The sequence below is a fragment of the Medicago sativa genome, chromosome 6, assembly GCF_051527215.1.
Source record: "Medicago sativa cultivar Bolivia chromosome 6, Bolivia_mono, whole genome shotgun sequence".
NCBI classification, from domain to species: Eukaryota; Viridiplantae; Streptophyta; class Magnoliopsida; order Fabales; family Fabaceae; genus Medicago; species Medicago sativa.
The window spans coordinates 96,029,465-96,043,972 of record NC_140754.1 but is presented as its reverse complement, the minus strand read 5'-3'; the positions used below and the strand labels follow the sequence as shown (position 1 = coordinate 96,043,972).

At 32.5% G+C, this 14,508-nt stretch overlaps 1 protein-coding gene and 1 long non-coding RNA gene across 3 annotated transcripts; one reads left to right on the top strand and one right to left on the bottom strand.

The window, feature by feature from the left end:
• Positions 1 to 200: 200 nt before the first annotated feature.
• LOC146918552 (protein DETOXIFICATION 51-like) lies at positions 201 to 2,413 on the bottom strand. Its single transcript, XM_085720185.1, has one exon. The coding sequence runs from the start codon at positions 1,866 to 1,868 to the stop codon at positions 399 to 401; it is 1,470 nt and encodes a 489-aa protein (XP_085576311.1). The 5' UTR covers positions 1,869 to 2,413; the 3' UTR covers positions 201 to 398.
• Positions 2,414 to 4,069: 1,656 nt separating this feature from the next.
• LOC146918551 (uncharacterized) lies at positions 4,070 to 7,279 on the top strand. 2 transcript variants are annotated; one of them, XR_015016254.1, is made up of 6 exons: positions 4,070 to 4,753; positions 4,848 to 5,025; positions 5,254 to 5,324; positions 6,166 to 6,308; positions 6,607 to 6,736; positions 6,932 to 7,279. It is a non-coding gene; the product is annotated as an uncharacterized LOC146918551 (long non-coding RNA). The 2 variants fall into 2 exon arrangements; XR_015016255.1 differs by having other exon boundaries at positions 4,070 to 4,756.
• The last annotated feature ends 7,229 nt before the right edge of the window (positions 7,280 to 14,508 follow it).

The following is a 14,508-nucleotide window of genomic DNA, read 5'->3' as shown; positions in this document are numbered from 1 at the left end:
AAACGATTCACTGTGCCTAACTTTTCATACAAATTCATTACACACTCATTTATAAACTTTTAAGCATAGCTTTAAAAACCTACATATATACATATGTCATAAGTTAATAAGTTATAATTGTATCCTTTTTTATGTATCATGAGGAACAGACAAAATACACCACCACTATAAAAACAAGAATCTTAATCTAAATACTAGTGTTAAGTTTAAATAATTTCTTTTGAATATAAATGTAAAAAATAACATAATCACCACATTTATATCCTTTATCCACCCATGTAGCTAAAAAAAAAGGTGAAAAAAATATAATGGTAATTCACATTTATCTTTCAATATAAAAATTACAAACAAAAGAAAAAATATCAAAATATTACACCTCAAATCAAATCAAATCAACATCAAGCACTTTCCAAACCACTAATCAATGATTCTTTTTGTCCTTCCAATCCATTATCCACTTCATCAAATGTTGTTAATAACTGTGCCCGACGAGCCTGTTGTTCCCAATCAGTTGTTCCAACTATATACAACATTAAGCCCGCACAACAAACCTGGGCTGATAAAAGGCCTAACCAAAGCCCGCAAAATCCAAAATCAAACCAAAAAGCAAGCCCAACCGCCACCGGCATTCCCACCATATAAAAAGCACTCAAATTCACATTCGCCGCCACTTTCGGCCTCGCTGTCCCTCGGACAACACCACAACCAACTGTCTGCGGACAATTTCCTAGCTCACACAATCCTAAAATCGGCAATGCCGCCGCCGTCAAGCGTATAATATCTTCATCGGCGGTGAACATCTTCCCCCACTGCCACCTCATCATCATAGTAAAAATAACCGCAGTAAATCCCATAACTGCTGCAAAAAACACTGCAATCACAGCGGAAAACCTCGCATTTCTCGGACGATTTGCTCCCAGCGCATTCCCAATACGCGCCGAAACGGCGAGTCCCATAGAAGACGGAAAAACATAAATCAAAGACGTCGTCTGAATTAATATCCCCATAGATGCCACAGTGGCAGTGGGGTCCACAAGAAATCCACACAAAACTATCACAATCTCATACCACCACCACTCCAAACAAACCGAAACACAGCTCGGCGCAGCTAGCTTAATCAACGGCCCCCACCCAAAAAAACACTCCCGGCTCGGAGCATTCCATGTGGCAATGTGGACACCACTTATCCAAACATAAACCACCAATACAACCAAAACTGAAAAATTGGAGGCAGCAGAAGCAATGGCAATACCAGAAATACCCTTTTTGAAGAGTAAAAAGTTAAAAGGTAAATGTAAAAAAGTTCCAACCAAAGAAGCTAAAGTAACCGGGTAGGTGACAGATTGAGCACGAAGGTAAATCCTAATTGGTTGAAGAAAAGAATTAGTAACAAGATCAGGTAACAAAAACACAAGATAAGTTTGTGACATTTGTGTGATTTTATCATCTTGATGTAAAAAATGAAAGATTCTAGACATATTAAACCATAGAAAAGAAATGGGTAAGGAACATGATAATAGGAAGATTATACACCGTTGAAGTGTTAATGACAGAAGTTTTGGACGGTTAGCACCAAAAGCTTGAGAACAAAGAGGTTCCATACCTAAAGATAAACCAGAAAGAACTGAATAACCGGTTATGTTTGCAAAAGCTATGGCTAATGAACCTGATGCAAGTTCCACATCACCAAGTTTACCAAGGAACATCATAGATATCATGGAACGTGCATAGAAGATTAGTGCTGTTAGTGCTGTTGGTAAAGCTAATGATAATAGAGATTTTGTTTCAGTTACTATGATGTCTCTTTGGTTTAAGGCGTCTTTGGAAATCATTGGCTCGTTTAAGGTATTGATCTTTGTTTCAGACATGTTGTTATTGTTGTTGATGATGATGTTTTGGTTTTGTTTTTATAGACGAATTCGAAATGACCAGGGCTAAAGTGTGTTTGATTTGATGGAAAATATGATGACGATGATGATAGATTTGAGGAGAATGAGGTTGTTTTGAATGAATGAATCGAAGCGATATGGGCTGAACTATGTTTGAGTTGATGGAAAATATGTTGATGGATAGATAGATTTGAGGAGAATGAAAATGTAGTGTTATTTGTTGATGCTAGCTAGGTGGTTGTGTTTTTTTTTTCTCTTTCTAAAATTTTCTATATATTTTGTATAGTGTGTGTGTAAAAGTGAAAGTGTAGAGAAAGAGATACTCTCGTAAAGAGCACTCTATGGAAGAAGAATTAGTGAGAGAATGGTTTTGAGTTTGAGAATCGGTTGTGTAGGTGTGTGTATAAATAGAGGGGTTGAAATTAAAGCATGCGTTGTTTTATGTTTAAATTATGCGTTTTCCTTAATCACTTTTAGTACTTTTTCTTAAAATAAAATGGGATGAAATTGTGCTTGCATTGCTTTAGGTAGAGAAGGAATAAATCAAAGGTTGACATGTAAACTATAAAGTCAATTTTTTTTTTTTATATCTATAGATCTATGTACTAGTTTATGCTTATGCATTAGTGTGTTTATTCTTCTTTTTTTTGTTTGTTTAAAGTAGCATGAATAATGATGAAACTATGGTTTACTTTCTTAATTTTATTGTTATTTACTGCACTCTTATATCAAGGTTTCTTATTTTTTTAATGGAAAATGCTAGGGTTATTCGTTAAGGAATCAAATATAGCAAAATTATTTCTTCAAATTTAAAAGTGTAAAAAACAATCTATTCAATACAAAGTTTCTTTTTCATTTCTTTAACAAGTGTCCTATGTACATTAGTTAACATGACATTTTTTTATATAGAGGGGTTTTCAAATTTACTAACTTTTAGACTCTAGATTTTTAGAAAGATGTCATAAAATGCACGTATAATACTGAAAGATCAATTCCCAACGCCCTCGGATATTTGCTCAGGCATGTACTAAAACGTTAAACCTTATATATAAGTAGGGATGAGAATAGGCAGGAATGACATAGATCTATGGCCTAATTTATGTTAGGTACAAACAAAAATTAAGTGTTTTTTTATTTTAAATAGAGAACACTATGATTTTGTTAAAAATTTATTTAACTAAAAATGTCAAATTACAAGCCATATTTTTTTACTATTTACCAGGCCAACATACTTAAACCAATACATGAAATATGAGAAAATTCAACTAAGATATTCCAAATCCCTAAATTACCTGCATGATCACTTCCAACAGGTGGCATTTAGCCTGGGAAAGAAAACTTCTTTCCCACCATGGGAAAGTCCATTTTTCCAGCACAGCTGTCAGTTATAACTGGCTATGTCCAAAAAAAAAAAAAAAACTCAGTTTTGTTTTTTAATGTTATTTGTAATATTACTGCTGCACCTCCCATTTTTTCACAACAACACAGAGTATATCTCACCCACTTTTAGTACTGACTGCATTGAAACATCAATTCTTCTTCTTTAAACATTCAAGAACAATGCGACATAAAAAAACTCAGGAAGAAAAATAAAAGCTTAACATATCCGAAGTACTCTCCTACTTGTTCAATTGAAATTTCATTTTAAACATCAATTCTTCTTCCTTTTCTTTTGAGGATGCCATAGTGTTGTAAATATGGAATTGAAGAAAGAAAACAAAATTACAGGCGGTGGAAAATAGAAATTGCCGAATCCAGTATCGAATATACCCACCTACCCCTTTCTCAAAAAATTGAAATTGGAAAAGAGATAATAAAGTCAATTGACGGAACTACAAGGTAAATAAATAAATTAAAGGTTTAAATAAAATTGAAGTTGGGAGTTAATGGAGTCTTGAGGAAGATGGTTCGGTGATGGTGACGACGCCGGAGAGGGTGAGGCAGGCGGCGGAGAGGAGGAGAGGAGCGATCGGCTTGTCTGAGAAAAGCCTGAGGTTGGTGGTGGCTGGTGTGGATGGAGGATGCGGTGGTGGTGGGGTGAAATATAGTGGTCGTAAGTTCAGAGAGAGAGAGAGAGAAGAGGAGGAGGAAAGAAAATGTGTTATGGATGTGAGATTACCAAAATAGCCCTAATGCCAAAACAAATTTTTAAAGCCCATGAATTAATAAAAAAACAAATCCTTTATATCTAATGGTTGCAAACATGCTTACCCTAATTGCCAAACCCTAAACCTAATTTTTTTGGCTCCAACCATTTGAAATTTGAATTTTAAATTCCCTCATATCCCATCACTCCTGCGTTGGAAAAAGCGTACATTGGAAAACATATTTCCTTTCTCACATATCAATACACGCGTTTCAATTTTTCTCAAAATAAGCTCACATGTTTCTTCTTCCTCTTATCATTCTAACCTGTATTTTCCAAGGCACCTATGTTCACCGGCCTCTCTCTCCATTCACCGTCTCTTCCTCTTTCTCTATCTACACTCTCATTTCAATTTCATGCAGTGCTGAATCGGAGAACATCGTAACCAGATCTGAACCACCACAAACCAAATCCAACCGCTTCACAATGGCGGAAGCACGCGCGAAGGACGCAAAGGAAAGCATGGCGAGGGTAGAGCATCTCCACAGTCGTATTTCTGCTCTCATCCCTGGCCGTCGTCGAATCGGCCGCCCCCGTCAGCGGTGAATTTTCTCCTGCGGCCTCCTCTCTAGGTCTCTCCGTCCCGTTGCCTCTTCCGCTTCCAATTCATTCAACACCAACGCCATGCACCATTACGATGAACTCTCTGATGAGTCCAATGATGCCGATCGTCGTCGCGCTGATCCCTCTCGCACTTGCTGCGACGATTTCCTCTCAGGTAGTTGTTATCGCTCTTTTACTCAATTTCACTATTTTATTTAATTGATTTGATTAACTAATACCAAATAAATACTAAATTGTTGTGTTTTTAGATATGTTTGTTCCGTTTTCTCCAACCAGGAGTTTGAGCCAGTGCTTAACATGGTGGATCAATTAACGGAATATCCATTCCTTTCTGCTTCACGTGGAATTGGAGACAGTGGAGTTCGACGTGGTTGGGATGCGAAAGTGACAGAGGATTCTCTGCTTCTTCGCTTACATCAGTGTTAGGTACTCCCTCTCTCACTAATTTTCCTCTCTTTTTAACTCAATTTAATTTTGAATTCCTAAATTGCGTTAAGAAAGTGATTGCTGATGATGAGATCATCAAACGATTTATATCTCAACATGGAATTGATGTAATATAAATTTTTCAGGTCTATCAGATTATGTGTAATTCGTATAATGACAGCTATATTATATTACATATTTAAATTACTGGCTTTCTATTTATTTCAGCTCGAAAATGATGAAGACGAAGCTGACTTTGTGGAGGCTGTTTCTAAGTTGGCTGATAACAAATCATTGAGGTAATCCTCGGATGTGTTAACAAATCATTCTGTGTGAATTTGAGAACAACTATATAGTTTATTTTTCTTGATCTTGACATTGTGTAATTATATGATATCAAATTTTATTGCTTTAGTTTATGGTGTTGTTTGATTGCAGTGAAAGTTAGTATGAGAGAGATTCCATGCTATGCAGATAGTGCATCTACCATTTTGTCAATTTTAGAATCAGTTACACGTCATTCCCTTTTTAAGACATTCACTTTTCATTCTAAGTGTTTGATATCTCTTTTTTATTCTTACTCTCTCACTCATTTTATCAAATTTATATAGACTTTTTGTAGTTATTGTGTTTGATTTCTATTGAATTTAAATTTGTAATTCAATACACAACAGGAACTATTTATAATAAGATGCATTTGTTAACGAGTAATATTCTGATTTTCATTCAGATTTTAAGTTATCCTTAATGGTGCTGAATTGTAAATGACTATTATAAATAGGTATTTTACATTATAATTAGCTATGACTGTAAATGACTATTCTGATAGACAAATGATATTCTTGATTCTCCTTGATTTTTTTGCATTGGATCCTGAACATTTGCAATAGTTTTTTACTGGCATTCATGCGATGGTTTTTACCGGTATCCTGAACTATGTTGCCTAGCTTCTTTCCACCCCAACCCATTCATCAATTAAGTCTCTTCCAATTATATTGATGCTCATAGCTATTTACAAACAGTGACAAAACCCATTCTCTTTGGATTCAATTTGCTTGAATGGCTCTTCCAATTATACTCATGCTCTCATTGCTATTTTCACATTTCTTCAACTAATACATTTTGTTTTCTTTTTTACAGTGTTTCAAATCCATTTCGCATAGAGGGAATAATTGTTTTTTCTGCACATCCGACTCACAATAGGTTCTCCTCTCCTGCGTCACCGACGAGCTGAAGCGGAGTTTCCACTAGAGAAGATAAAAAAGCGGCAAGACCTCTGCGAGGTTCGTTCTGAGTTCTTAGTTAAAATTTCAATATCGTTTGACACATAGATTTGGAATTCCAACATGATATTAGAACTGAAAGTGTTACTTTGTGTGACTTTTGTTGTGTGAATTAATTTCATCGTTTTTCTACAGGTGATTTGTTTTTTTTTTTTTTTAGTGATTTGATTTGGTTTTTCTACAGGTGATTTGTTATTTTTGAATATCTAAGAGCAAAAGCATGTTATCTTCTTATCATTTAGTTAATTTGATTTTTTGTTTGTGTTTGGTCTCCTTTTCTATGTGGTTGTGTATGCAGATTAATTTAAATAATATTCTCGGTTGTCCTTCTTTCCTCCATTTGGAATCATTCTGCACTCACCTTCACTCCTCTTCCAACCCTCTCACACCAATCCATTCATGGCAGACCTGTTCCTCTGTTCATCTTTGTAAGCCTATATTTCTCTCTGTTACGTTTTATCATTGATCTTTAAATATGATATTTTTATCAAAGCTCCCTCATTTTAAATTAAAGTTTCGGCACAACACAATTGTTTATTTGAACTGCTCTTCCAATTATGTTGATGATCTCATCGTCGTTTTAACATTTCTTCGACTGCTACGTTTTGTTTTCTTTTTGGCAGTGTTTCGATCCATTGCCCAGAGACGGAATAATTGTTTTTTGTTGCCACATCCAGATCACAAAGTTCTCTCCCATGTATCGGCGAACTGAAGTGGAAGCTCCATGAGAGAAGACGAAACAGTGCAAACAGTTGTTTGGAGCTGTTTGTATAGTAACAAGTTTTTTAAGATTTGACTTCTGTCTAATTGTCTTTTAACTCCACATAGGTATTGAAATCAGAGTGAGAATAACATTCTTTTAGCTTTTATTTTGTCTATCAATTTTGTGTGCTTTTTTTCTTAATGTTTGTTCACTGATACTTATTGGTTCATGAAACAACATAAGGGTTTGATAGCTCTATTATTTGTAACTATCTGTTATTGAAAGTAGTTCACTGATCTGATAGGAATGCTTAAATTGATTTTGCTTCTAAACTTCAATTTGATTATAAGTGGTAAAAATAGTTTTTGCTTGGAATTGGAAAATTACATCAATACTTATATTTGATATATATGTTCATCCAAACACCACTATATTACATGATAGTGGCAATCATTGAGTAGTGATTAGTCCTGGGAACTTAGCTTAAAAACATCACTACTTCTTTCAACCATTGCCTTTCATTTTTGTGGTGTGAGTATAATGTCATATGGATCAATATGTTTATTTGTGCCTTTCAAGAAATATTCCACTCTTCTATCCTTCTCTTTTTATGTAGATTTTTTTTAATGTTCTTTAGTTTTTGAAACAATTTTTAAATGTCATTAGGAGGCACATCGAAGATATTTTGTCCCTGCATTGGCATCATGCTTATTCGTTGTTGTTTCATAGTCACACTACTTTTTGTGTAAAGAACAGAAGAAAATACTTATTATTTGGTAATTGGTTCAACGTAGATTTGAGTTGGGTACAATTTTCATTAAATTTGGAGTTAATGTTATGAATACCAATCATATGTAGATGTCAGTGTTCTTTCGATGAAGATGGTGGTGATTGCATTGATACGACTTCAAATGTAGTATATAATTTTTTTTGCGATGTGTAAATATGAAATATGAAATCAAATCATCTTTGTTACTATAACTTTCAAGTTTTTAGATGTGTTTATAGTATATATAATATATCATATAAATACTTTTTTCAATGTATATGACCCGTGCGATAGCGTCTAGCATACCAAGGTTCGAATAGAATGGTTTTATTAGGTTTACTACCCGTGCAATCTAACTTTCAGACTCATACATGCTCATTTCAAACAAAACATAGTGACAGGGAAAAGCTTATTTCTAATAAACAAATTAACATACATACATATAACATGAGTTATTTTAGAAGACCTTATGATATATCGCACCTATATTTTTTTAATCAAAAGTGCAGGTAATATTTTGAACTATATATGACCCGTGCGGCAGCACGGGTGAAAAGTCTAGTAAATCAATAAAAGAAATGATAAATTATTGTTTAATCAATGGTGGGGTCGGTTTTTTTTCCACCATGTAACCATCAAAAAGTTACAACAATTACCAAGTCATAGATCTAAGCCATTCAAATATAAAACTATTAAATCAATGGTTGTGGTTAAACTTTTTCATGATGGGAAAAAACTTTCCTTTCCCATGCTAAACCCCACCCTTCCAACATAGGTAACTGCAATTTCAAAGGAGTAACAAAAACTTAAAATTAATTGCTTTTGGTCTTTGGATTTTATGTACCGCATGACTGATCAATAAGGTACCATTCAATTTATATTTTTAGTCTTGTGTTCATTTGACTTTAACCCACTAATTATTTTCTGTAGGGGATGAATCCAACATCATCATTAAGAAAATAATTAAAATAATTTTTTATTTGTAAACTAAGTGACAAACATCACAACACATAAGTAGGAGATTCGGATGAAGATGTATAACCTAATAATATTGAAATTGCCAGTTGAATTAGGTCTTACAAACTCATTTAACAATTTGATGATAGACTCTACTACGTAATCTAGAGTTCGATTTTGAGGTTAATAGCTTAACTAAAAATTGTTAATTAGATAGATACTCCATCAATTTTACCATATTTTTTATTGATTTCATTTTACTTGATTGCTTGTTAATTAGTTAGAGTTTTTCCATAATTAACCAGAAATGTTTTGATTTAAGCTAATCAGGTCTAGATTAATCTATTAACCTAAAAACGTTTTGCGTCTTCAACTATAGTTATAGTTAATTAAACGTAAAGAAGAAAAGGAAAACCCGTCACTAGCAAAAACAAACTCTTGCGGGTCAAATACTAATTAATGTTTTATTATAATGGAGCGTGATTAAGCATGCTTTTATTCCATAAATTTTGTCAAACTACAATAAGCATTTAATCAAAATACATCTGTTAAATTTTGTCAACATTGTAATTACGTTTTTATTGCCTCCATGATGATACGTCAAGTTAGGTTTGACTTTGATGCAAGAAATTAGGAGTTAGATATAGAAATTTGGATTCATCATAAACTACATCAATGATCGTTCAGTCGAGATCGGACAACTTAAATTTTAGATAAATTTTTTATTTTTTAACATGCTAGCAAAAAATTGAATTTAAGTCTATGTGAAATAGTTCAATTGGTAAAAATATTATAGTATGTAGGAGTCAGATTCAAACTTCAAATTTCTCACTTATTATTATTATAGTATGTAGGAGTCAGATTCGAACTTCAAATTTCTCACTTATTCAACTTGAAAAGAAAAAAAAAAAAAGAGTTTACAATCTGCACTATTCAATCTCAATTCAAATAACATCAATGAGGCTGAATGAACTTTTTTTTCTGGTACAATAGAATGTACTTATTATAATGTCATAAATAAAGGTTGGAATTTATTATATGCCTAATTTTATTTCCTAGGATTTTGTTGTTCCTAGCATCTTTTTCCTTTGGTTTTTCATAGAATGATGATTAATGACAAAAATAGATGATGAATTAGATTTTCAAGTTTCAAGTACAAGACCAAGTATGCACACATCAATTAGCAGAAAACAAGATAGACAGGCACGTGAGGTCACACGTGGAGTTTGAGACAGTAGATTCTATTCCTCACTGCAGTTGCAGTGATTGTAAGGTCCGGCCCAGTACTGTCAGTAAATTGGGCTTAAACTAATGACAGTAAAAAAAGGTGAACTCCACTGATTACTCTGTCCCGCAATAAATGACTCATTTGAAAATTTGTAATTTTGACCTAATTTACTTTGACCATATTTTTCTACTAATATACAAAAATAGATAATATCATATAAGATATTATTAGATTCGTCTCGATGAGAATTTTCAAAATATCAAATTTTCATAATTTTTTCTATCATATTATTCAAGATATTTAAGCTCAAAATTATGCATTGGAATACGTAATATGGTCAACTGTGTCATGTATTATGGGACGGAGGAAGTAGTATTTTTTACCGACAATTGATTGATCAAAGCGATAAAGAACTCGAACCTCTTAAATATATGGTTAAAAGTTCGATTTCGGACTCTTATAAAAAAATATGAATGAAAGAGGAGAATTCACATTGTGTTTTTCACATATTCCTCAGCGAAAGATCAGTCATTAGTATGCATCAGTTAAAATTTTATATTTATATCAATAACCCAAAAAAAAAAGTTGAATTATATTTAAAGTGTGTTTGATATTTCGTCATGTCATGGAAGTTTAGTCAATCTACTGTATTCAACTCATGTTGATAATAGCACTTTAGTGTTTACAAGAATATTTAAATTACTATTTTTCTATACAAATTATATTTTCTTTTTATTGGTTTTAAGTGTTATACTTTCATATTTAAAATAAAATATAAAATCAACATTTTGGAAGAAAAAAAAAACTATAACAAATATTGAATAACTTATAGTGGAACCAGCTAAACTGGATTTAAATATAGAAGAGTTTAATCTAATGGTAAAAAGATAGATTTTTAATATGAATGTTCTTAGTTAGAGTCTCGTTAGTATTTTTGAAAAGAGGTAAATGTAAATATTTTGATAAGTTCTCTTTGAGATCTATAAGGTCTATTTGGATTGACTTATTTGAGTTTATTTATTGACATAAGTTTTGTAAGACTGTTTGAAAGAATATTTGAAAATAACTTACGATGTTTTTCATAAGCTATTTTAGGCTTATTTTCTCAAGTTCTCTAAGGTAACTAATCGAAACAGCTTATAGCATGTACGAAAACAATTCAACATCATTTTATCTTTTGCTCTAGAAATAGCTTATATATACTTATACTTAAGCGCTTATCATGATAAGTGTTTGTGTTATAAGCTACAAATAAGTTTTTTATCCACATATGCCCATAATCACAAAGAAAACTTATCTTTGCATGGACCCACCCCATATATAAGAGATAAAATAAACGTCAGCTAAAGCAACAACAATCTAAATTCGGGGGAATTCCTTCTCCATCACATGTTATGGTTTGGTTTTGTTAATTAACGTCCCAAACACTCAATTGTTCTTGTTTGTATAATTCTTCCAAATTCCTTGTTTCACGTAATTACCTATTTGTCATACTCACGAACAAACAAACCCCTCTCTCAACCACAAAATCTTATGTTTGAATTTCAATGACACCCTTTTAATTTGGGTGTTTCATATGGTATCCTATGGATATCAGTCAATGATCGGTGTCATTGAGTGAAAGATCAAAACTATGAAGATGATAATATAAATTTGAAACTCTAGCGATTAACAATGATCAGTGTCATTCATATGTGTGTCAAATGTAAGTTAGAAGTCTTGCATTAGATTAAAAAGTAAATGTTGAGCAACATATAAGTAAAAAGACTCATATACCTAATGCATTTATGTTTTGGATTATGATATAGCGTCAAGTTCTCTTTGTATGGTTGCTCTAAGCACAATGTGATGATCGCTCATATCCCTAATGACCCAACAGATCCTACTCGTGTTAGCCATAAGATATGGAGAACCATGCTTTTTACTAAAATGTGTCGATGTCAATCGTCCTGAAATTTTGAGTGATTTCAATAATCAATAAAATGTCTTCACCAAGTTTGAATTTTTTCTAGGAAAGTTCTATAATGATAACTAATGTCACTTAAATTAATTAAAATTTTCTCGTTCCTCATTTTTCTTAAAGTCTCTTTCAAATTTGCAAATAGTGACAATGATTTAAAAAGATTGTTCAAGTGCTTAAGGTTAAAAAAAATTACAAACTTTATAAACACATTTTTAGGCATGCGAGCTTTAGATATATCATAAAAAAAGAAATTCTTTAGCTTATCAGGGGATCTCCAAAACAAACAGATTCCAAGAATTCATATGTAAAGCTAAAGTTAACTAGCCGTTCTACATTTATGTTGCCTTCACACAAATATTTATGGACCATCGTGAGTATGTCAATTCCTATTCAAGAACTGTTGATATCTTATAACATTCCAATTCTAAACACAAACTTAATTTTAGGATATGTTTGAGTATTTGCAAGTAGAGTTGATTTTTCTTCTATTAAAACTTTATTTGAATAATTAATTATTAGAAAATTATATTTTACATAAATGAATTGAAACAAATAATTTTATTTCAATGATCACTTTAACAAAAATTAATTTTCCATAATTATTTTCATGACTATAAAGAACCAATTAATTACTTGACCATGTGGATGGACCAAAGTAGGGTGATGTTATAATCATGGAGTCAAATTGATATAGCAAGGATTAATTTGTTTTTTGCCCGCAAGAGGGAAACAATAAAAGATAGTTTTGAGATATATAGATAGGTATGATATCAATATCTTAGACATGATTGCATGAAGATAATAGAATGTGTTGTGTTGTGATTGGATTGGACATTTTTTGACTTTATTTTAATGTCACAAAAAACGGTGGTCTCCACACATGGTTATGCGTGCGCAATTAACGGAAGTATACAGCTCCCGTTTTCACAAACAGATGGTTGGAAGGAAACATGAAACATTTACATTAATCCCTTCATCAATGCATATTTGTCCATCTCATTTGCCCTTTCTTTCTCTTTCTATCTCATAGGATATGATATGATAGAGAGTAAGTTTGTAAAAATTTACTCTATTAGATGCATGTTCTTTTGTCTTATAATTAACCCTAGAAGGGGACATTGGGGATACTATTCAAGGTTCGGCCGAAGATAAGTAAAAGTAGAATAATGATTGTTTTGGTCAATATATGAGAACTTAAATTCTACTAAATGATTCATATTTAACTTAAGTTTACTTAAATCGAGACGGATCATTTACTCAGTGTCTGTTTAAATCATAGAAATTTTGACAAATTTTACCCTATCCATTCGAGGTATTTCTGCGGTACCCGTCGGCCCTGTATCCAATTATCATTCCTAATTTTATTGAAGCTTTAAAAAGTCATTTTCGTTAAATTACAACAATTCTATTTAATTAACTATCAATTCAAACATGCACATCTCTACCACCATAATTCTGATTGTGTCGATTGTAATTTACTTAATATTTTGCATTATTAAAGACAATAAGGGAAATGCTAACCGGTGCCCCTGGGGCACTGGTTAAGGATATGAAAAATGAAATTATATAGTAGTTAATGCATTGAAATTGTGTAATTAATTTATAATAAAGTCAAAAACAGTTTTCTTTTATGGTAATAATTCCCTTTTATGGTATGCTTAACCAGTGCCTCGGGGGCACCGGTTAGCAGGACCCCAAGACAATAATACTAATGCAATTGAAGTAGTTCAACTGGTTTGAATGATTTGAGCTAAAAGTTAAGAAGTTGAAGGTCATGAGTTCAAACCTAAACGAAAGAGTAAATATTAATATAACAATTAATTACTAACATTTATCATTTAAAAAAAAATACCAATGCAACGACAATTTATTAAAATCTCGATAAAGGATCGCAACATAGATTTTGTCTTTACACTTAAGTGCAAAGAAGTGAGATATTGCAGGTTCAAGCACACACTTCAGCATTTCAATGTCTTCACAATTTTTTTACTATCTGAGCTGTAATTACGAAACTTCAACAACAAAAACCAAACCATATTTCCACTAAGTTAGACCGGCTACATGGATTAAACCACACTATGATATTCTATCATAAACCATATTTCGGCCAACCTACCAAAGCTACCAAATGCAATTAAAATCTTGATAAGTGGTAAAGATTGAAGATATATGATGATAACATGATATCTAGGTTTCAATGTACACAAATACTAACAAGGAGTGATCCCCACCATCCTTCATGTGACAGCAATGACAGTCTCATATATAGGAGGCACCACATCTTCTTTTTGTTTCTACCATAAGGGGAACCTCATCACTGTGCATTTCATTGTCCCACTGCCCAAAAATCCCTTCCTTCTACACTCTTCAGACTCAGCAACACATAATGCCACGTCTACTATTTAACCACTAGTATTTTTTTGGCTTCTACTATTTTCCTCTAAAAAATCATTTAATTTCCAATTTTAATGTCTATAACAATTAGAAGTGAAATTTAGAGACAAGCTAAATTTCAGGAAAAAATTAATTGTTTAAGTAGGTATATTTTTGCAATTTTAGGAAAAAGATTTTTTGCATGCC

Bases quoted from the DNA above. Each gene is read 5' to 3' on its own strand.
- LOC146918552 (XM_085720185.1), bottom strand. From the start codon at position 1,868: ATGTCTGAAACAAAGATCAATACCTTAAACGAGCCAATGATTTCCAAA.